General features: G+C 51.7%; 1 protein-coding gene across 1 annotated transcript; it reads left to right on the top strand.

Annotated features, from left to right (window-relative positions):
* Positions 1–1553: 1553 nt before the first annotated feature.
* On the top strand, positions 1554–4308 carry GBX2 (gastrulation brain homeobox 2). Its single transcript, XM_084892524.1, has 2 exons — positions 1554–2387; positions 3383–4308. Exons 1-2 carry the CDS (start codon positions 1859–1861, stop codon positions 3904–3906), a joined length of 1053 nt encoding a protein of 350 aa, XP_084748650.1. The 5' UTR covers positions 1554–1858; the 3' UTR covers positions 3907–4308.
* Positions 4309–23764: the final 19456 nt, after the last annotated feature.

The following is a 23764-nucleotide window of genomic DNA, read 5'->3' on the forward strand; positions in this document are numbered from 1 at the left end:
TTGGGGTGAGAGCTCTAGAGAAAGGAAGAGAAAGAAGAGCTTCAAAGAATTGGGTCGATAAATTCATAAAGATCGATTTATCTTTATCTCCCAATTAAACGTGCTGTAAGTGATACATAACACACGTCCAACACCCATCACGGGCCAACTCCCCGACCACTAGCCCCTCCGCGTGACCTGATTTTTAATGACCGGTGTAACAATGCCCTCCGCTCCGCTCCTCCGGAGCCGGTACTTGAACATCTAGACCAGGGAAAGTTGGAGCCCGGGCCCCCGGAGGAGCGTGGAAGCTCCCGCGCGCGCTGGCGCGCTTTGCATGGTCTGCGCTTGAGAGGAAATGATTCCATTTTTAAACGGAACATGAAAGCTGAGAGTTTTGGTTTTATCTTGAAGAAAGGGATGTAAACAAACATTCCTAGTTCCACGCCCTCCCCAACTCTCTTACTCCCAAATTCTGGGGTTTTACCATGATCCAGGCGGGAGAGGCTTCTGGAGGGAATCGGCTCCATCCCGCAAGGAGGCAAAGAGGAGCCGCGCGCCCTCGAGTCCTCGCACTGGAAACCGAGTGGCGGCGCCCGGGTGAGCGCTCCCTCCGTTCTCAACGTGCTTAATTAGCGCCTATTTACAAAACGGGGCTTTTATTTGAGCAAACATCATAAAGCTTTCATCAGGATAATCTCACGTTATACAATCGCGAGGCACAGTAACTCCCCCTTCCTCCCCCAGAATGGAGGAGATGAAGGACTCGCTTTATTATCATAATGATCGTGGCTGCTATTTTGGTGCGCAAGGCGAAGTGTGTAAATAGGTGCGATGATTAAGATTGTCATGAAAAATGAGAAGGGATCGCTCACGGGAGGGCCCAGCTCCGGATGGGGGAACAGGCAGCCTTCCCGCCCCGGCGGGAGCGCAGGAGTGGGGGCGCAAGGAGCAGCCCCCAGGGTTCCCCAAGGCGGGCAGAGGCTGTCAGCTGCAGGGCAAACGCTCCAGGGGGGCAGATCTGAAGCAGCAGGACCATGCCCCCATATCCAGGAACCTCGCCGGGACCCCCTAGAGCAGCAGCAGCCCCTAGAGCTATAGCATGAGCCGAGAGCAGGTTTGTTCCAATGCAGCTATAAATGAAAACGCCCTCAGCTTAGCCGTGGCGGGCCCTCGTCCCGGAAGCTGCCCTTGAAGGCGGCCTTGACCAGGCTGCCGGGCCGCGGGATTCGAGCCTTGAGGGTGCCAACCGCCCCTTTCAAGTTTGCGCGGAGCGACAGGCTCGGGCTCTCGGGCCCAGGCACTCCGCTGGTGCTGCCTGCAGCCCGCTGGCTGCCAGCCTCGGTGGAAGAGGCGGGGCCACACCTTCCCACGCCCCTCCTGGCGCAGCCAATGGGCGGCGGCACTGGGCCCCACGTGATGCGAGCCCGGCTGGGCAGCAGGCAAAATGTGAATGAGAAAGAGGAGCGCGATTTAAAGGTGCTGGCGGCGCCCGCGGAAGACAAGTGCGCCAGCTTCGCGCGGCCGGCAACGGACAGCGGGACCGACAGACGGACCCACCGACGGCTGTGAGCCGGGCCGCAGGGCTGCGGTCGCGAAGCTGCGCGCGGGCTTCGACGGGCGAGCGGCGGCAGCGGCTCCGGCGAGCCCGCGGGGCCCGGGCGCTCTCTTCGCTCCGGGGCGCACGACCTCACCCCGCGTACCCCCCGCAACCGCGGGGCATGCAGCGGGTCCGGGACTGAGGGGCAGCGGCGTCTGCTCTCTGCTCTCCGGATTCTGCTCCCGCGGCCCGACGGTGCTCCAGGCGCCCAGCGGGCTTCCAGACGGTGGCGAGGCGCAGGGACTTCTCGCCTCTCGCCGGCCTCTCCCGAGCGCGTCTATGAGCGCAACGTTCCCACCGTCGCTGATGATGATGCAGCGCCCGCTGGGGAGCAGTACCGCCTTCAGCATAGACTCGCTGATCGGCAGCCCGCCGCAGCCCAGCCCCGGCCATTTCGTCTACACCGGCTACCCCATGTTCATGCCCTACCGGCCGGTGGTGCTGCCGCCGCCGCCGCCGCCGCCGCCGCCCGCGCTGCCCCAGGCCGCGCTGCAGCCCGCGCTGCCGCCCGCGCACCCGCACCACCAGATCCCCAGCCTGCCCACCGGCTTCTGCTCCAGCCTGGCGCAGGGCATGGCGCTCACCTCCACGCTCATGGCCACGCTGCCCGGGGGCTTCTCCGCATCTCCCCAGCACCAGGAGGCGGCGGCGGCCGCCCGCAAGTTCGCTCCGCAGCCTCTGCCGGGCAGCGGCAACTTCGATAAGGCAGAGGCGCTGCAGGCCGACGCCGAGGACGGCAAGGGCTTCCTGGCCAAGGAGGGCTCGCTGCTCGCCTTCTCCGCGGCCGAGGCGGTGCAGGCGTCTCTGGGTAAGTCGGCGGCGCGCGCGACGCGGGCGCGGGGGGCGGGAAGAGGCGGGGGCGAGCCCGCTCCGGCTTCCCGCCGGGGCCGGAGGGTCGAGGCTACACCCCCCCCCCTAACTACCCCCAGCCAAGAGCGGGAAGACGCGGCCCAGCGGAGCCACGGGGACTCGGGGACGGGGAAGGGATGCATTTTAAAGCCACGCGACAAGCATGGTCTCCGGGTTGGGGGGTTGGCGGCATTTAGCTCCCCCAGGGCCAGCTGCTATACAGGGCGGCATATCTGTCTGGCGCTGTGTTTGACGAAGTCTTGCCCTGACCTCCCCCCATTCTGCCCCGGTAGGTTTCAGCCTTAAGGGGAGTCAGCTTGGCTCCGAGTCTCAACAGTGCTTGTGCCTAGGGGCGCCCAAACCTACTGAACCCTTTCTTTGGGCTTGCTGTTTGCCTCGGACAATTGGGTTCCTGGAGGCTTTGCAGCCGCCTGTGTGTATTGGGGTGCCTGGTGGGGACTCTCCTTGGGCTACCAAACTTCCCTTTGACTAGCATTATGTCTCCCCAAAATGCATGGCGTGGGATCTATGCCTCCCTAAGTGCCCACCCTGGCTTCGACGAAATTGAAGTTCACAAAATTTTCACTGGGGTGGTGGGATCCTGAACTTCCCTCAGCCCTCACCCGGCCCCACCACGGGGCACAAAGAGGAAGCTCTCTTGGGCCTCACTCGCCCTGTTACTCGGGCCTTAAGCTGCCAGAGGCTGGACAGTACCGAGGAGGCACGCCGGCCCTGAGTCCTTTGCTTGTGTGGTCTCAGCCTCTCTTTTGAGCTTTCTCACATCTTCTCGGCCTCCCCCCCACCCCCCCAAAAAAGGCCAGGAAATCACAATGTGTGATTGTCATAGAAAGACCATTCGCCAAGGGGGAAAATGTCCCATTGACGGTGGGAAGAGGGAAAGGAAGAGGCCGGCGTGTGAAATGTAATAAAACCCCGTTTGGTTTTTGCTTTCAGCCGGGGCTGTCCGAGGGCAAGGGAAAGACGAGTCAAAGGTGGAAGACGACCCGAAGGGCAAGGAGGAGAGTTTCTCGCTGGAGAGCGATCTGGACTACAGCTCGGATGACAATCTGCCTGGCCAGGCGGCTCACAAGGAGGAAGACCCGGGCCACGCGCTGGAGGAGCCCCCGCCCAGCGGCGGCGCCTCGGGCAGCACCACGTCCACCGGCAAGAACCGGCGGCGGCGGACTGCCTTCACCAGCGAGCAGCTGCTGGAGCTGGAGAAGGAGTTCCACTGCAAAAAGTACCTGTCTCTCACCGAGCGCTCGCAGATCGCCCACGCCCTCAAACTCAGCGAGGTGCAGGTGAAAATCTGGTTCCAGAACCGCAGGGCCAAGTGGAAACGCGTGAAGGCCGGCAACGCCAACTCCAAGACAGGGGAGCCCTCCCGGAACCCCAAGATCGTGGTCCCCATCCCCGTCCACGTCAGCAGGTTCGCGATCAGAAGTCAGCACCAGCAGCTGGAGCAGGCCCGGCCCTGAGGGCCCGGGGAGCACCAGGCGCCTGGCCTCTGCGGGAGCACCCACCCCAGGCCCAGCGCTGGAGGGATCCCAGGGTGGCCTGTGCCTCATCTGTGGACATCCCAAGTAAAGGGAGAGTCTGTTTGTCGCACAGGCTTCCAAGACTGCTTTCGAAGGGGCGACAGCTACTGCTGAAGACACACTAAATATTTATTATACTACCCTGCTTTGTACATAGATAATCTATATGGACTGGATCTCAGCTGCCGTATTTTGAAAGTTATATAGGACCAAAGCACCCAGTAATATGCTCCACTCACATTCCAGAAGAAAGCAAAACCTCTGCTGTAATCCGCCACCACCCATAGCAGCCACCTACCTGTCCCTACTTTTCCAAAGGTAAACATGACGTGCAAGAACACACACCGGGGTTGGCACTTACTTTAGTTTCTGTGCTGGCTTTTTTTTCGTTGGCCGAGAAGCAGGCGTTTGGGGGCGGTCTGGGAATTTGCTTTGCTTTGGTTCTGCCTGGCTTTCTTTCCCGGGGTCGCAAATATCCTACCTGAGCCATGTCTGAAGCACGCCTGTCTCCGTTGTGTTTAATTTATTTCAATGTAGCTTCTTTTCTTATAAGTTATGACATTTAAACAACCCCCAGTCTTGTGAATAATAAAAAGGAAAGGGGGGGTGGGACAATAGGCCAATGCCTGGGTCTCCTGCGTGTGTCCAGCTTTGACTGAGGGGGCTGGGAGCACCCACAGCGTGTGGCTGGCAGCTGGCCTGGGACCAGGACGGACAGACGTCCCCTGGCCAGTTCTGACTGGCTGGAAGTGAGCCACACGCGGTGCCTTACCGGGTTTTCAGTTGGAGCGAGTGCTCCAATTGGGCAATACATTCAAGAAAACCAAAATTTCACTTTAGAAAATCTAACACCCGCCTGTTTGCACAGCCTGTTCAGTACCTAGGAGGCTGGCAGACTGGGGTCAGAGGAGGAGGTGGGCGGCCAGAGGAGGGAAAGCGAGTGACTGGGGGTACTGGGAGCTTTGCACAAACTCCTGATGTTCTAAGTCGGTCCTATCCAGGGAGGAAATGGGTTTCCTTGCAAAGATCCCTGTCCGGAAAAGAAGCGGTGTTCGTTGGCCCGACCGGGCCCGAGCGCCCGTAAATCAGGTTCCAGCGTTATCTACCGGCCCCGGAGCAGAAACCCTGCCCGCCAAGCTGGTCTTACAGGCAGCGCTTCGCCTGCAGAAGGAGGCGGAGGCGGGCTTCGAGCGCCCGCGGCCGGGCACCTCCCTCCGGGCGGGGTCCGAGGGGGCGGGACCCGACCACCGCCCCACCCTGAGGGCGCTGGGGCAGACCTGCGGCACAAAGGGGGAAGGAGAGAGGAGCGCGGGCCGGTTGGGGCTGGTCCCTGGGGCTACCTAAGAGCTGGCGGCCAGCAGGGCCCAGAGGGGCGTGCCTGCACCCCAATCCCACCCCAGCCACCTCGGGTACTGCGCTGCCGGCTCTTTTCCGACCAGTTTCGAACGTCCAGGCGCATTGGACAGGGACGGTGACCCAGGGGCGAGGGGAGCGGGTGAGCGCGGCGCCGGACCTGCAGCCCAGAGGGAAGAGGAGCCTCCGGAATGGAGGCAGGAGCGGGGTTCAAAGCGGCACCGCACAGCACACACCGAGGTCCTCGGCTCAAGAAGGGGAAACGCGTCGCCGTGGGTCAACACTAACACTGACTTAATTTATACTGCTTACACCACGCCATCTCCCCGCGGCGGAGGGGCATGGGCACCGAGGCTCCCCCCGGAACTGAAGGCGCAAAGTGAAGGCCGGGCGCAGCCGCGTCTCCGTCTCCCACTGCGTTTCCAAGATTCCCCGTGGTGGTGAACGGCACAGGCTTGGGTTTAGAGCACAATAAAATGGACTGGCCGATCCTGGGGGGCGAAGCGGAGGCAGAGAGCCACGAGGGCTCCTTGTTGTCCCCCACCCAGCTCCCGGAGGCCGGCAGGTGGTCATTTCCTGACCTGGAGCAAGATTGCCGAGGCCTGGTCCCTGAGCTCACCCGCATAGCCCGTTGCATCCTCCCCTCCATCATATACCAGGCCTCCGCTGGCCATACGGCTGCTGCCAAGGTGGAGACACCAGCCCCACTGGACCCCCCCTCAAACCACCTCCCCCTGCCCAGCCAGTCCCAGGCCGGATATGCATCCCCAGCGGAACTGTGCATGTGGCGCAGAGTTCCCCCTGTAAGACCTGGGGAGCTGCCCCCTCCCTGATGGGCCAGCAATCCTGGAGTGCCCCCATATGCGCTTCTGCCATGACAGGTGTAGCCGCTTCCCCCTCCAAAAGTCCTGGCCGGGGTGGGAGACACAAGGCTATGCGCCTCTGAGGGAAAGTGAAGCTCCCTAGGAAGTGTGTGTGTGGGGGGGGGGGAGGAGGGTGCCTTCAGGGAGCCCAGCGGTCCCCCTCCTCCCCCAGCTGCATGATCCTTGCCCTTTGAAAGCAGGTGGAGCAGAGGGCCAGGGACTCCCGGCCCTCCTGCCCTCTCCCCACATCCCCCTCCTCCCAAATCCATGACCCCCCGGGTGCCCCGGAGAGCCCCCCAGCGAGGAGGCCAGGCCAGAGACAGGCCAAGGGGAGGAAGATAAACAAGCCGCACTTGATGGCCGCTGTCATCATGGCCGTCATCATGGCTTTCATTTGGCTGCCTAATGAGTCACATCACAGGCAGAGAGAAAAATTGTCAATCGCCCAGGCCCTAATGAATTTTTTTGCAAATTGTAATCAAGCCAGGCCGTCTCAGCTGGCTGATTAATGAGACCCACGAGGCTCGGCCAGCACCTCAGCTTTTTATTCCATCCCGTCCTCCCTGCACTAAATTAACAGCAACTTGTCTGAGCTTCAAATTAACTCCCAATGATTAATTCTGATGGGGGGGCCTGAAGAATAGCTTCTTCTAATAGGCTCTGGCCCGAGATGCTGTTGGAAATTAATACACTTCCCCTTTGGCTGCCGGCTTTAATCCAAGGTTGGGTTTTGACATCACTATATTTGTTGTTACAATAAATTCCACTTACATCTGCAGATCAAATAATTACGCTTGGGCAGGCCATGGACCGGAGGCCCCCACTCCACCGTGCACGAGGGCCCTCGGGGCTGCTCCCACCCATGTTGACCAATCCAAACAGGGTTCGAGCACCTCCCCCCTCCAGTATGGCTCCCCCCACCCCACCCCGAACAGCTACTTGACCAGGCAACCCCGCTGCCCTAGTTCCCTTGGGAGCCAGACACACACACACACACACACACACACTCCACCCCATCCAGAGAAAGAGGGCACTTGGAAAATCAGCAGCCTCGTCTCCATGTTCCCCAGCAGGGCCCTCTTTCGATTGGTCTGAGGTATCAAGCAACCTCCTCCCCCAGCTCCGAAGAGGTTGGGAGTGCCCCTTGGGGTGAGTTTTGGAGACTCAGTGCATTTTTTTGCGTCCGACTTTGGCCTCCTAGTCTTTTTCGAGGATCTTTCTCAGGGCCTTGTCAGCTAAACGGAGTGGGTGGGGTGGGGGGTGGGGGCCCTCCCCACAGCGTTTACCTCGGAAGACCGTCGGATTGGAATCTGGTTGCATGCAGGCTGCAGGCTGCCCCACTCCGTGTGTGGCTGACATGAGCACCTGCACTCCACGGGGCCCTTTCTCGCCAGGTCAGTGCCCCCCTCCGTGCTGCGTCTGTTTGTTCTGGCTTAATTAGCTTAATCATTTCAGCTGTGTAGGGCAGGCCTAGCAGAGGGGCTGGCCGGTGGCTGCTCCCTCCAGCCCCGGACAGTCCCAAACGAAGCTGCACCAACCCCGTTGGCAGGGGATTCCGGGTGTGCAGGAAGCCAGAAGGGACACTCTGTGGGCCTCGAACCTGGTCAGCACCTGGCTCTGGCCGTGGGACCTTCCCAGCTCCTTGCTGCGGTTGGAAGTGACTGGCAGGTGAGGTCCTGCCCAGACTCATCAGCATTCTCTCTCTCACCTGTGGGAGACTTGGGCGTTCACGCGGCCAGCAGAATGGCCTCCTTGGGAAGAGGGCTCCTATGCATGTGCCCCTATTCTGTCCCCGGAGGCGCTGGGCCTACTTTGACCCTCTGATGTGCCAGGGCCTCCTTCCCCCAAGCTTGGCGCTGGGGCTCTGGGTTACCCGGGCTCTGGGATTTAGGGGGGAACCTCGGTCCCCATGAAGGGAGGTGCCATTCATCTTCATTTCGGGCCCTTATGGTGCAAACTGGAGAAATATGATCTTTGTAACTGCACGTGAATGCAAATCACGCCGTCTGAGTAATAAAGCACCTGAAACCTTGACACACAAAAGCAACACCATATGTATGAAGACAACCTGCATACATTATAAATTACATCATAAAAAATGATTGCCTACTTGAGCAGTTCAGAAGTAGCTTTGGGGAAAGGTCAGGGTGTGGGCCTGGGGCCAGGGAAACCGGGCTGAGTATCTGAGGCACTGAGGCCCCCGAGTGGTAGCCTGGGCGTCTGCTGGCCCCGCTGCACAGGGAGCTCGGGGCCGGTCGGGCAAGAGGTGCCACTGGTCTCCAGGCTGCTGCCGTCAAGTCCCAATCCGGGGACTAGGACCCTCCTACCCCAGACCATGAGAGGAGCCCCTGCACCTGGCTCTCCCGTCAGTCAGTGTGAGCCAGCTGCGAAGCCACTCAGATCTCCAGCTCCTACCAGCCTCCCCTGGGAGTGCGTCCCCTCTCAGGGAGCTGCTCTGTGAGGGGCGGGGTCTGCGTGGAGATGGGCCTGTGGGCGTGTGAGCGTGTTGGTATGTGCGCCCATCCCCTCTTGCTTGGCCCAGTTTCTCTGCTTTCCTAGACACCACACACACAAGGAAGGAGCCAGAAAACGCTGGAGGAGCCAGAAAACGCTGACCCCAGGCGCCCAGCAGAGGGGAGTGCCCCTGTGCATGTGAATCTGCACCTTTGGGCTTCCTGGGCTCTGGCACTGCTCCTTCCCGGACAGGAACCCTCTCCCCAGCCCGGGGCAAGTGCCTCTGAGCTCTACCCCATTCCTGTCCCCTGCGAGGGGCCTCCGGGTGGGGTCTCTTCTTTGGCCCCCACTCCCCACTCCTTAGACCACATCCTCCTGTTTGACTTCTGAACTCTTCCCACACACCCCAACCTCCACACCCTCTGGTCTCTGGGATGACCCCTCTGCAGTTCATATTACCTCACCCTGGCCTCTGAGCTCTCCTGGGGTCTGGACCAGTCCGCACCCCGCAGTCCACCACCAACACCCCCGCCTCCATTACGAGGGACTCCCCCAACACACGTGGATGGGCTCTGGATCCCTCTCTACCGCCCTGCGGAGTCCCGCCTTCACGCTCTGCCTGGAACAGGCCCTGATGCACTCCGGCCCACAGGCCTGGCTGGGGGGAGGAAACTGAGGCCGGGCCGTCTACAAGAAAGACCCCCAGACCACGCCTGCCCGAACCATGGTGGGCTGCGTGGGCCTCGATGGAGCAGGGAAAGGGGTCGTCGGGTCGCACCAGTCCCTCAGCTTGAGGGAGGCAGGGGGGCCGTCCAGGGGCTGTCTGTGGATCCCTGCCCCGCATGACTTTGCTGAGGTGACGCTCCTGGGCCCTGAACGTGAAATTGGGGTTCCATCCAAAGGCATGTCCACAGACAGAGAGCTGTCTGGGGTCCAAGCTAAGGCCTGGGGTAGGGCCCAGCCTTGGAGGTGGACACCACGCTGGCCACACACCCCACCCCAACTTTTCATCTCTTTATCTCCCTCCTCCCCCACCTCTCCCTCCACCCCACTAGGTCTCTCTCGGCCTTTGTCATGCCAGTCCCTCTCTGGTGTGGCCACACGTCTTCTTAAAGACCAGCTCAGGCTCTGCGGCTGCCCGAATGACAAAGGCTGAAATGGGATTACACAGATCTGATCCCATTAAGCCTGCCCCCTGCCCAGCTCGGCTGACTCAGATCCCTCACCCCCCCACCCGTGCCCCTTCTCCCGCCCCCAGCCCGACCTTCGCTGAGGCACCTGATCCAGTCCGGACTCTGCAGGGACTCCGCGGGGAGCGCAGCCTGAGGAGTTTGGAAGTGGCCGCCTGACCCCAGGGAGGGAACGCAGTCCTGCTCTGAATGACAAAAGCCGAGTGGAGGGACTGACTCCCATCCTGACAGAATGGGCTCCTGCAGGCAGGGGTGGGTGCAGCCAGGCTGTCAGGAAGACAATGGGTGGGTCTGTGTGGAACTTTGAGGTCATCTCTCCCACTGTGGCAGCCAGGTAGTGGGAGTTTCGGGTGCAAATAGAACCAGAAAAGGCCAACCCTGTGCCTAGCACTTTACCTGCCACTCCCATCTCACAGGCTCCCTCTGCAGAAGTAGCAGCCAGATCTTGGGGGAGAGGCCTGGATCAGCCCCAACTCCACAAGCCTTGGGTGCTGAGGCCAAGGCCAGGGGCACCCACTCCAGCCCCAGGGGTCAGGGGCCTGTTGGGTAAGGGATGGGAGACGGGGGCTGCTTTTGGAAAGGGAGGGGGAGACAGAACTTTGGATGCTCTTGCTGGCGGCTCTGGGGTGGTGGGGTGGGGCCTGGGGATGTTTGGCCCCATTTCAAGTTTCCCTTTATTCTTCTCTTCTGAGCAGAGCCCACGTAGTTATTTGAAATTGGACAGGTCCTGCGGGAGAGAGCACTGGAGGGGAGTCAGAGACCAACCTGGACCAAACCGGTTCCCATCTGACCCCTTGTTTCTTCCCCCGATTGCCTGGCTCAGGGGTCCAACCTTCTCGACATCCTGGTTTCTGGGAGGTCAGTGAGGTAGCACTGATGAAGTACATGACAATGCCAAGCCACGGTGACGGCCCACTTAGGGCTGCGGACTCAGACCACCTGGCTTCCCATCCTCGGACCATTAACTCTCCAGCCTCTGTTTCACCGTCAGCAACGGCGGGGGCCGATGGAAGCTGCTCAGGCTCACTCACTCAGCAGACAGGCTCGGGTCCTGCTCCCATGCTCCTTGCTCTCAAGGAGCCCGAAGTCCATGGGCAGAGGCAGTCATGTGGGCTGCTGACCACTGTGCCAAGAGATGCCTCCGTGGGATACTCCTCACCTCTTCAGCCCATGAGGACCACCTCAACCCAGTTTCCCTTATGAAACTAAATGGCCTCCGTATCCACATGTGCTTCGTGTTGGGACCTGCTGTGATGTAGACTAAGGTGACCAGACATCCCGCTTTGGCGGGACAATTCCAATTTTTTAACAATTTGTCCCTCATCCTAAGGCGTTTTTAAAAAGTCCAAAAGATTTTTTAAAATCTTTCAAATAATTGGGACTTATTTAAAATGGCAAGGGACACAGGACAAATTGTTAAAAATTGGAACTGTCACGCCAAAAGCGGGACGTCTTAAGTTAGGGTCCCTGGGGTTGGCCTGGGGTAGAGGCAGGCGTGTGCTCTGGCACCGGCAGGGAAATTCTCCATAACTGTGAGTCCTGAGTAATGACAGCGTCTCCTTTCAGAAAGGCCTTCCTCATTCCCAATATTTCCATGATTCCTCCTCTGCACAGGCGCCGCCTCCTTTCACGGGTGCCTGGTGGGATAAAGCAGAAAGCTGCAGGAGCCTGAGCCTACAGGCATTTCACCTGTGCGTGGTCACCATCCTTAGTCCAAGAACCTCTAGCTGGGTTTATCCGCCAGGCTAACTGGTCACTGTGCCACCGGAACCAGAACCCGAGCTTCCTGTGACCACATAGAACAGCTGTGTTGCCAAAACAGTCATTTAACACACATGTATGTGGGCAGTCATTTAACATACGTGTGTGTGATGATCACTTTTAAGAATATCGATAATTTAAAAAAATGTTTATCAATCGTGTCAAAGTGGATTTCCATTTTTCCGTGACCACGGTTGGAATTTCCCCCTGATAATTTTCATATTTTAGCATTTTTGAAAGCTGTAAATTGCCAGAAAAGAAGGATAATCGCCCATCTTTAAAGAGAGACTGTTAATTTGGGATTTATAAAGGACTCTCCTTAATGAATGATAGTGAAGACAGATTCATCTTCGGCCTCATTCTGCAAAGTCACATTTGTAGTCAGGAGTTTTCCTTCTCCGGCTCATCACTCTCTCTCTCCAGAGGCAGTTTCTCAGCAAAGCGGAGGCCACGGGACGAGAGGAGGGGATAGTGGCGGTGCCCGGATCCCCGAGTGCACCTCCAGCGGCTGCCTCCCCTTACCCCGGGCCCCTAATACAGCGCCCCCCCGCCGCCCCTCGGCTGTTTGGCACTGGGGCAGGACAGTTCTTTGTGATGTGGGACTGTGCCCTGAATGCCAGAGCTATGACCCAGGCATGTGTCGGCCAAAGTGTCCTCAAGGAGGGTGTCCTCAGTTGTGAACACTTCGCTGCCACTGTGCTGGGCAGGGGGGACCCACCAGGCACCTGGGTGCAGGACACACCCTTGTGGTTCAGAGCTGAGGGGGAAGGCAGCTGGTTCCAGTGTGGGAGGCCAATGTGCCCTGAGGCTCAGGGCAAAGCCGTGGCCCCAGCCAGCATGGGCGAGCAGGTGCTCAGGAGAGGAGCCTGGGTGGAGGCCCTGAGATGAGCAGCATTATCCAGGGCTCTCCCTGTGCCCCAGGCCAGCTGCCTAGGGCTCAGTGCCCCCAGAGGGCCCCTGGTTCCTCTGTGCAGATGCCCTCTAGCCCCAGAGTTCCTGCCCCCAGGTGAGCCTCATCCTCTTGGGAAGTGGGAGGAGCCGTCTTACCCACTGGAGCTCAGAGGTCACAGCCAGCTGTTGCTGGGCAGCCGCTGTGGAATCACAGCGCCGTGGGCTCTGGGGCATTGAGCTGAGGATGGATGCAGGGGAATCCCACATTGTGGGAGTTCTCTCTTTCTTCCCAAGGCACCTCTCTCTCTGCAAAGGCTGCACAGTACTAGTAAGTACTTAATTGGTTCAACAGCCCACACCCTTGGGCATAGGGCCAAAATGCCCTCCAGTGTGTTTTGGGGGTGGTCTTCTCTGGTGACCCAGAGCTCTTGAGAAGTTGTACTGACCTCAGCTTCCACCTGGCCACTTGGGCCTTTGGATTGCTCTCTTAAAATCCTATATAATAAAGAGGTAATGTGCAGATGGACCATCACTCCAACACACGAGATGGCTGCCCCATGTAGTCAAAGATGGCTGCCCCCATTAGAGACAAGATGACCACCACAAGGTGGCCAGCAGGGGAGAGCAGTTGGGAGGGACCAGGCCTAAAAGGGAGGGCAGTTGGAGGGGGACCAGGCCTGCAGGGAAGGGCAATTGGGGGCAACCAGGCAGCAGGGGAGAGCAGTTAGGGGTGACCAGGCCAGCAGGGGAGGGCAGTTAGGGGTGACCAGGCCAGCAGGAGAGGGCAGATAGAGGCAATTGGGCTAGCAGGGGAGCAGTTAGACATTAGATCCGGCTGGCAGGGGAGTGGTTAGGGGTGATCAGGCTGGTAGACAGAAGCGGTTAGGGGCAATCAGGCAGGCAGGCAGGTGAGTGGTTGGGAGTCAGCAGTTCTGGATTGTGAGATCAGGCCTAAATGGACAGTTGGACATCCCTTGAGGGGTCCCAGATTGGAAAAGGTGCAGGCTAGGCACCCCCTTTCCTTCCCTCCTCCCCCTGGCAGGAATTTCATGCACCTGGCCTTTAGTGAATAATAAAAGTAAATAATAATAATAATATAATAATAATAGTCTTCCACCCTATGAATTTCCAGCCACTTGACCATCTAGGAAATGGAGGGGTTTACTGTCTAATTTGGAGACACTAAGCCAGGTCCACCACTTTGGGTAACATAACACCTGTAGCCTGCAACATCTGGGTGCTTCCTTCACTGCAGCTGGAGGAACTAGATGATGCAGGAGATTTTCTCACGACATTATTTCTTTCTGGCAGGGCTGCCTTGGTCTTGGGATAATGATTTAGTAAGATGAGCCCCTATCCCCCTCCAGCCCTTGGTCAGACCCTCCAGACCAGACCAGGAGAGTGCCCACGCTCTGCTCCTGTCCCTTTAACTCTGTGGGGAGACACCAGAGCACACCTGAGTCAGAAGGAGACCTGTGTGTGGCTGGTGGGAGGACAAAGATTGTCGGATGTCAGTGCTTCCCAAGTGACCTGATTATCTCCATGCAATCCCAATCAGAGTCCCAGAAGAAGTGTCTGAAACTGGACCAAGCAATCCTCATGCACATCTGGAAGAAGAAACGGATGAACGCAGCCGGCGGTGTTAAGTAGGAGCATAATGAGCAGGAGCACTTGCTGTAACAAGAGTACCTATCTGATGCCCATTAGAGGGTGACGGGCCCTCTTCTGAGCCCTTGACATCGGTTACTCAGTTGAATCCTCATTGCAGCCCTATGAGCTGGGTATTATGTTTAACACTACAACATGGCTGGTATTTGCTAGAGTATTTTTGGACCTATAAATTGGAAGTTTTGTGTTATTGTCATCCACATTTTGCAAACAAGAAAGCCAAGGTACAGAGAGGTTTATGCACGGTCCCAAGGTCACACTGCTTTACACCCAGACAGGCTGGCTGCAGTAGATTACATTGGGTTACATTATGTAATAGGCAGGTAACATCATCCAGAAATAGACTTTGAAAATATGAAAATCTAACCTATGACAAAGAAAACGCCATCAATTTGCGGGGGGGAGGTGGGGGGGAGAGATGTTGCATAAGATGGTATTTGGAAAAACTGGCTAATTGGGGGAAAAGACAGAACAGATCTTCACCTCCCACCTTCCCACAGATCAATTACAGATGGATTAAAGAGTTCAGTATATGAAAGGAAACCTTCAAAACCTAGGAAAGAGGATTAGCTGAATAATTATCTGCTGAGTGGGAGCACATAAGGAGTGAATAGCAAAGCTGTCTGTTTAAGAAACTACAGCTCCTATTCATTGAAAAGATCATAAAACAATCTATATAATAAAAGCCTAAGTGACTATTACAGCGAACAACCAGAACAACTGGTCGCTATGATGCACACTGACCACCAGGGGAAGACACTCAATGCAGGGGCTGCCCCCAGGTGGTCAGTGCACACCCACAGAGGGAGCACGGCTCAGCCAGAAGCCAGGCTCAGGGCTGGCGAGCACAGCGGCAGTGGCAGGAGCCTCTCCCGACTCTGCAGCAGCCCTAAGAGGCAGGGAGCTGAGCAGTAAGGAGCAGTAAGGAGGTGGGTGGGAAGGAGCAAGGGGTCCGGGATTGCGAGAGGAATGTCTGCTGAGGGGTCCCAAACCACAAGAGGGCGCAGGCCGGGCTGAGGGACTACCCTCCAGTGCACGAACTTCATGCACCAGGCCCCTAGTTTAAAAAACAACTGGGAAAAATAAAAAATAAAAAATAAAAAATAAAATAAATAAACAACTGGGGAAAAATACTTGTCAGAAACATGACAAGTTGGATTCATATGTTTCCATGTAAAAACCTAGAATAAAAGGAAAGGGAGTTGGGAAAGGGCTGGATGGACAATTCACGGAAAGTCAAAAGCAAACTCATTGATTCCACGAACATTACAGGACACATATTACCAGCCAGACACTTTTCTGGTCTTAGGATGGAGCTTGCTTTCTATGGCGTGAGACGGACAGGAAACAAACCATTAAGTGGATGAAATGTGATCCCAGGTGTTCGAAGACAAATCAGTGATAGGAAGAAGAAGGCAGAACTAGGAGGTAGGGGGTGGGAGGTACTAACTAGATAGGAAGGTCAGGGCCAACTTTGCTGATAGGAATCAGCTGGGTAGCTCCTGGAAAGAAGCAAAGGAGAAACAGGTTTGCAGGGAAAGCATTCCAGACGAGGACACTGCTGGGGTTGGAGTGAACTGGCAAGGAGAGTGGTGGGACAAGGGGGCCCCAGAGGTGGCCAAACACTTGACCTGGAATCAAATCCAAGACCTTTTGGTGCACAGGCTGGTACTCTAACCACTGAGAAACACCAGCCAGGGCACAAATGCCACTCAAGTTACCAAAGCTTATAGTATAAAATAATATAAGAATTCACAATATTAAAGAACGTGTAAGACCCGGTGGGCACTCACCCATGGTTGGAGGAAGCTCTCCCATTCGGTAAACAGTGATTGAGCAGCCACCACAAGCCAAGCACTCTTCAAGGGGCTGGGGAGGCAGCCGTGAATAAGAGATGGGAATCCACACTCTGGATGTCGGGCAAAGTCTCAGTCTACTTTAAATTTGTTAAGCAATAAACAATTCACTCTACTATAAAAAAAATGAGCGGAATAACCACGGTTACTACTTTTATTCAGCGTTGTAACTAGAGGTCCCAACCAAAGCAGTTAGACAAGAAAAATAAATAAAAGACATAAGGGTGGAGAGGAGGTGGAACAAAAACACATTTATGGAAAGACATTTAAGAACAGCAAAAGCGTAGTAGGTACTTAGATCATCAGAATAAATGGAGAGAGATACCGTGGATATGGATGGAAGGAGTCCATGTCATAAATGTGTTAGTTATCCCTGACTGGCTTAGCAGATTCCATCAAAAACCATTGAGGATTTTGAAGAACTTGGGCAAAGATCAACCATGACACCGGTGAAGGAGGAAACAAGGGACCTATCTTGCAGGATATCGAGCCTCATAGGGTTTGGTAATGTAGGGCAGTGTGGTATTGGCCCAGGAGTGAACCAATTGGACAGCGAAAGAGAGTAGAAAGGCCAGGACATACACCCCATCCATGTATGTGAACAGGATTGACCACAGAGTTTTTAATAGTTAAGTAGTGCTGAAGCAATTGATGATCTCTCCAGAAAAAAAAAAAAAAAAAAAGTGAAACTGGATGCTTTTCTCACACCACACACACACACACACACACACACACACATCAATTAGGTACCTAGTTGCATCGCAGAGGAGAATAATGTTGATGTAAAAACAATTTTTTAAAAAAATTTTAGATATAGAAGAATGTTTCTTTTCAAAGGGAAAGGATTTCTTCAATGGGTTGCAAAATGCATTGCTCAACAAATGAGAGCATTAAAAAAGAGCCACAAACCAGAAGAAAATCTTTCCAAGAAATTGGCATAAAGAACAATATTAGTGAAAGAAAAGCAGAAATTAATCCTTTAAAAAAAAATACAGGAGCAGGCAATTCATAGATGAGAAACATGATTGACAAGCAAATTTGGGAATATGAGCTCAATCTTATCTACAATCAAAGAGCTTTAACTAAGGCCACAGTGAAATACTGTTTTCCCTCCATCAGTTTGGCTGAAATTGAAAAGTCTGTCCCTGCACGAGGCAGCAGAAAGGTGGAGGGCGCGTCCCTGGAACTCTCACATCCCGTTGGTGGGAAGCTGACTGGACGACAGCTGGAAAACAGTTTGCCTGTTACTTTGTGAAGTCAACAAACCAGCACCCAGCAATTCCGCCACCCAGCAATTGTGCATTTCGGTATGTATTCTAGAACAGTGGTCTTAAAAGGGGGTGTGGAAGAGAGCTTCTGAGGGGTAATGAGAAAACATATGGTTTGAAGGGAATCTATTCAAAATTCCAAATGTACTGCTTTCACAAAGGCAGCCTCCTCCCAGCCCTGCAGGCCCCCCCCACCCCCCCCCCCCGCCCCAACCACACACACACACACACACACACACACACACACACACACCCTTTCTCTGGTGCATCACCCCAGGTTGTAAAATCTTTTCTAGACGGCCAGACAAAGGTACAAAGACATACTGACGTCAAGGTTGGAAAATGACTGACTGACTAATGATTATTTAATAAATCTTTGGCAAGTCAGGTAGTTTCCAATTCATGGTTTCCTATGGCAGGGTAGAGGAACAAATCTAATTATCAGCTGCTATATCGTTAGAAATGATGTTTACCAATTAGAGAAATAAGGTCCCAGGAAGTGAAAATAAAACCCATGTTAGGTACCTAGTTGCATCACAGAGGAGAATAACAGGGTGGCCGATAGGAGACCTTTAATGATACAACTATTAGGATAAAGTTTTGTGGGGAGAATGAAATAAAAGTCTGATTTCCAGGGGGGGGGGGGGAAATGGAGCAATGTAAGATTTCTGAGTGTTGAAGAGCCTATTCTCAGAGGTTTAAATAGGATGGTGATGGATACTAAATGGCCACGTGCTTAGATTCCACTGGACACATTTTGTGAAATGCTCCAGCTTGACGAGCTACAAGAGCTATCTGTGAAGTGAGGCAAATAATGAGATATTTATTAGCCGTTACCCATCAGATTGGGCCTAGCTCTGCTTTATATCTCTGACAAAATTCCTTATTGTTTTCTATAGTCTTTGTAAAACGGGCTAGCTGGGTATAGCGCAGTTGGAATACAATGAAATAAAACTACCTCAAAAAATTAAAAGATAATGTAACTATTTTTTAAATGTTACTATTTACAATGTGCCATACATAACCCTTTCAACTCTGAACGTTATGATAAAAAATTGGGATTTCCACTTTAAAAGTAGCAGCAGGACACAGTCTTCCCAATCCTGCCAGAGAATGTGTGAGGGGAGGTGAAGGCCAGGGACCCGGAGGAGCTGGTGAGCCATGTGCTGAAATTGTACAAGAATATTCTTGGGCCCTAACCCATTTGGCTCAGTGGATAGAGCGTCGGCCTGCAGACTGAAGGGTTCCAGGTTGGATTCTGGTCAAGTGCATGTACCTTGGTTGCAGGTACAGCCCCAGTAGGGTATGTGCAAGAGGCAGCTGATGAATGTTTCTCTCTCATAGATGTTTCTAACTCTCTATCCCTCTCCCTTCCTCTCTGTAAAAAATCAATAAAATAAAATAAAGGAATGTTAACATTAAAAAAAAAGAATATTCTTGGCAGCCTGGTTGGAACCTCAAGTAAGAGAGAGGAGAAGGAATAAGTAAACCGTGGCACAGTCACATTCTGGGATAATTCAAACGCATGAATTTCAGTGACTCCTGCCACGGACACATCTTGGAAAAATGTGTTGAGTGGGGGGAAAATAGGATTCCAGTTTCATAAAACTCAGGAACAAGCTCAGCTAACGCGGTGTATGGCTGAGCTGTTTATTTAAAAGCAAGGGCACAATTCGCACAGAATTCAAGATCATGGCGCCTCCGATAGAAGAGACACCAGGCAGCCTGATGATTCTCTAGTTCTCAGAACGGGATGCTGGGTTTATCACTCACCTTCACAGCTTACCCAAATGCCAATTATTGTCATATCTTACCTAACTCAATATATTCCCCAATTTTTATCTCAAAAAATGTCAAACATATGGGAACATTAAAAGAATAGCAGTGGACATTGATATGCCCTTTGCCTACATTTTACAGGAGTTAATATGTTATTATTATTTGTGATTGAACAACTCTAAATCTTTCTTGAATTTTCTGAGAATAAAGACATTTGCCTCCATCATGCAAAAAACATCACCCTCTTCCAGAAGGTGTGGTTCAGTGGTTGAGTATTGACCTATGAACCAGGTCATGGCTTAATTCCTAGTCAGGGCACATGCCTGGGTTTCGGGCTCGATCCCCATTGTGGGTGCGGGAGGCAGCTGATCAATGATTCTCTCTCATCATTGTTGTTTCTACCTCTTTCTCCCTTGTCTTTCCTCTCTAAAACAAACAAACAAACAAACAAAAAACAAAAAACAAAAAACAAAACAAAGCAAAACAAAAAACATCACCCCTCCTGAGAAAATTAACAGTAATTCTCCAGTAGCATCCACTTCATACTCAGAATTCTCCAATTGTCTAAGTTGATAGTTTTTCAAAGACCAGCATCCAATCAAGGTTCATAAATTGCATTTGGTTATTATGAATTTTGTCCTCTCTTTATTCTAGAATAATACCCTCTGCCTGTGACATTGACTTTTTAAGGCTTCAGGTGAATATTCTCATTGAAGGCCTTTTGACTCGATTTGTCTAAGTTGTTTTTCTTTCTCTATTCTCTCTATTGGTGATTAAAGTGCTGGGGTGAGGGAGGGAACCATAAGAAGAGAAAAACAATGCACTTTATTGTATAATAGTGTTACATTTTTTATGTAGTCAAATCTGTCCAGTTTCTTAAGCTTTTGGTTTCTATATCTTGATGAGGCAAGCCTTCTCTAGCTCAAGATCATTAAAAAAAATTTCATATTTTCTAGTATTTTTATACTAATTTTTTTAAATTTATTGATTTGAGGGAGAGATTTGTTGTGCCCTGACCAGGGATCAAACCCGCTACATTGGCATATTACAAAGACACCCTAACCAACGAAACTGCCTGGTCAGGGCTGTACTGATAGTTTTTACATTTGGCTTTAATCTATTTGGAATTTAGTTTTGAGCATGATGGGTTAAGAGTCTATACATACTTTCCCCCAAATGATATCCAGTTGACCCTCCCCATTTATTAGTTTATTTTTCCATCTGTGTGAATTGTTATTTTTATCACATTTTGAATTCCCTTATATCTATGGCCCATATTTTTAGAACTTAGATATAACTCTGGACTATTTGACACTTCTCACTCTAACATCTTACCTCTTTTTAAAAAATAAATCTTTATTCAGATTACAATTGTTCTTCTTTTTCCCTCCATAACTCCCCTCCACCCAGTTCCTACCCCACCTTCTACTCTTACCCCCCCCCCCCACCCATTGTCCTCATCCATAGATCCACGATTTTTGTTCAGTCTCTTCCCGCACTCCCCACACCCCTTTCCCCTGAGAATTGTCAGTCCACTCCCTTTCTATGCCCCTCATTCTATTATATTCACAAGTTTATTCTGTTCATCAGATTTTTAATTCACTTGATTTTTAGATTCACTTGTTGATAGATATGTATTTGTTGTTCACAATTTTTATCTTTACTTTTTTCTTCTTCTTTCTCTTCTTAAAGAATACCTTTCAGCATTTCATATAATACTGGTTTGGTGGTGATGAACTCCTTTAGCTTTTTCTTATCTGTGAAGCTCTTTATCTGACCTTCAATTCTGAATGATAGCTTTGCTGGGTAGAGTAATCTTGGTTGTAGGTTCTTGCTATTCATCACTTTGAATATTTCTTGCCACTCCCTTCTGGCCTGCATAGTTTCTGTTGAGAAATCAGCTGACATTCGTATGGGTACTCTCTTGTAGGTAACTGTTTTTCTCTTGCTGCTTTTAATATTCTCTCTTTGTCTTTTGCTCTTGGCATTTTAATTATGATGTGTCTTGGTGTGGTCCTCTTTGGATTCCTTTTGTTTGGGGTTCTGTGTGCTTCCTGGACTTGTAAGTCTATTTCTTTCACCAGGGGGTGGGGGTTGGGGTAAGAGTTTTCTGTCATTATTTCTTCAAATAGGTTTTCAGTATCTTGCTCTCTCTCTTCTATTGGCACCCCCATAATTCTGATGTTGGTATGCTTGAAGTTGTCCCAGAGGCTTCTTACACTATCTTCATATTTTTTTATTCTTTTTGCTTTTTGCTTTTCCAGTTGGATGATTTTTGCTTCTTCATATTTCAAATATTTGACTTGATTCTTGCGATCCTCTAGTCTACTGTTGAATCTCTGTATATTATTCTTTACTTCAGTAAGTGTATGCTTAATTTCTAGTTGGTCCCTTGACCGGAATAGAATCCAGGACCTTTCATTCCGCAGGCCGACGCTCTATCCACTGAGCCAAACCGGTCTTGGCTCCATTAGTTTTTAATCTTTGGTGGCATCAGGTTGAAAATTAACACATGTGCACACATGCACACCTGCAGAGGCAGCTTAGATCACTCTACTTTGGATGCAGCCGTCACATTTCAAGGATTCTTGGGCCTCGGGTCAACCTCTAGCCTTGCTTTTTCATATAGGTTGCATGACCTTGGGCATGTTTCCAGAACACGGATGCAATTTCTGGAGCTGTGGCAGCCATCTTCCGACTGTGAGGTAGCTTGCTAACAGTAGTGGAGCGCATGAAAGAACCTAATCTTAAACTAATAATAACACTGCTGAGCCACAGCACCAGCCCCGGACTCTCTGCCTCTAAATATATTTTTTTCTGTCCTAAAATTAAATGTCTTTAATGTATAATCCTTTGTTCCTTAAATATTTTATTATTTGTGACCCAAAGCATTCCTAGCTATACAACACCCAGGTCCCTACCCAGCAGTGGACATAAGAGTCTAGAACTCAGGAGAGAGGCAAGACTGGAGATGTCAATTTGGAAGTCAAGGGTAAATACTGAAAGCCCTGGGCCTTGATGCAATCATTCAGGAAGATCCTGTGGGTGAAGAGTATACTAGGTCAGGAACTGTGTCCTGGGACTCCTGACATTTGGGAGTCAAAGGGGAGGAGCAGCCGCCAGCAAAAGAGACCAAGAGGGACAACAGAGAATATGTGTGTGTGCACACACACACACACACACACAAACACATAGGACCTCTGCTCTGGGGTCACATCCTACATGTCCACATGCTGCTCTGCCACTTGAATTTTTTATTTGACAGGATATCATGGATACCTTCCCATGTCAGTACATGTAGTCTAAGTTGTTCTATTTTCTGGCTAATATTAGTCTATTCTATGGATATTCTATAATTTATGAGTAAGACATTTAAAAAGACTTCCATCCTGTTGTTTCATACATAGAATTGGTACAATAAATTTTTCACAAATGAAAGGTGAATGAAAAGCTTAAATGAAACAAAGTACCACAAAATAAAAGAAGTGTCCTGTGCTAGCCGGTTTGACTCAGTGGATAGAGCATTAGCCCGAGGACTGAGGTTTGCAGCCCACAAACCTCAGTTGCAGGATCAAACCCCTGACCAGCATGTGTGGAGGCAACCAATCAATGTGTCTCTCACATCAATGATCCTTTCTCTCTCTCTCTCTGTCTCTCCCCCTCCCTTCCAATCTCTCTAAAAATCAATGGGAAAATATCCTGGGGTGAGGATTAACAATAAACAAACAAACAAACAAAATAAATAGAAGTGTCCTGAAAGAGGAACTGGGTTTGCTCAATCTCAGGTGAGGATGACTTTCTCCGCACAGCCCTAAGGCAATCACTTGTCTATTATCATAAAGATAAGACTGCGCTGATGGCATAGTGTTAAAATTCTGTACATTAAAAGCCATAAACAATGAGAAAAATTAAAAAAAGAAACAATGAGAAAAATTTTATAATGTGTGCGATGTAAAAGGTAAATATCCTCTACAACTACACATTGAGAAAAAGTCAGAACAGTTCTCCAAAAGAAAAGTGAGCAAGACTGCACAAGGGCAACAAAAGCAAAATGCAAATTGTCATTAAACATATAACATTTTAACCCCAATAGTGTTAAAATGTGGACTGACTCAGCGGTCCTGTTTTTGCTTTCAAATTGGAAAAAAAAACACAATAAAATAAATGTTAGCACCATGTTGGTGGAATGCTGGGAAGCCGGCAGCCTCCTTCCCTCCCGCCTGGGGAGTGTTTAAATCATATTAGCTTTTTTCTGACATGAAAAGTTGTTCATGCTCATTTAAGTTTAAAGAAGTAGGTTATCATGACAATTAAGGGCTCTGTGTGATTATTGATTGGATCTCGGATGAGAGGAAAATCAGCTATAAAAGACATTATTGGGACAATTGAGGAGATTTGAATATGGACTGCATATTATATCACAGCCATGGGAACTGCCTGGGGAGTGATAATGGTCTTGTAGTTACGAGAGAGAAAGTCCTTGTGCTTATTTATTTAAGGGTGAAAATCATGATGCTGGTAATTTACTTCCAAGTGGTTCAGCATAGTGGGTGTGTGTGTGTCTGTACATTACCTATTTATATCTACCATCTATCTAACTAACTGTCTATCAGTCATCTATCAAGCATCTATTAGTCATCTATCACCTACCTATCCTTTACCTACTATTATCTATCTTTCTATCTATCTATCATCTATCTATCTATCTATCTATC

This window comes from Pipistrellus hanaki, assembly GCF_964339955.1.
Source record: "Pipistrellus hanaki genome assembly, chromosome: 8".
Lineage (NCBI taxonomy): Eukaryota > Metazoa > Chordata > Mammalia > Chiroptera > Vespertilionidae > Pipistrellus > Pipistrellus hanaki.

Bases quoted from the DNA above. Each gene is read 5' to 3' on its own strand.
- GBX2 (XM_084892524.1), top strand. From the start codon at position 1,859: ATGAGCGCAACGTTCCCACCGTCGCTGATGATGATGCAGCGCCCGCTG. The intron at 2,388-3,382 runs GTAAGTCGGCGG...TTTTGCTTTCAG, and splicing joins GGCGGTGCAGGCGTCTCTGG to CCGGGGCTGTCCGAGGGCAA.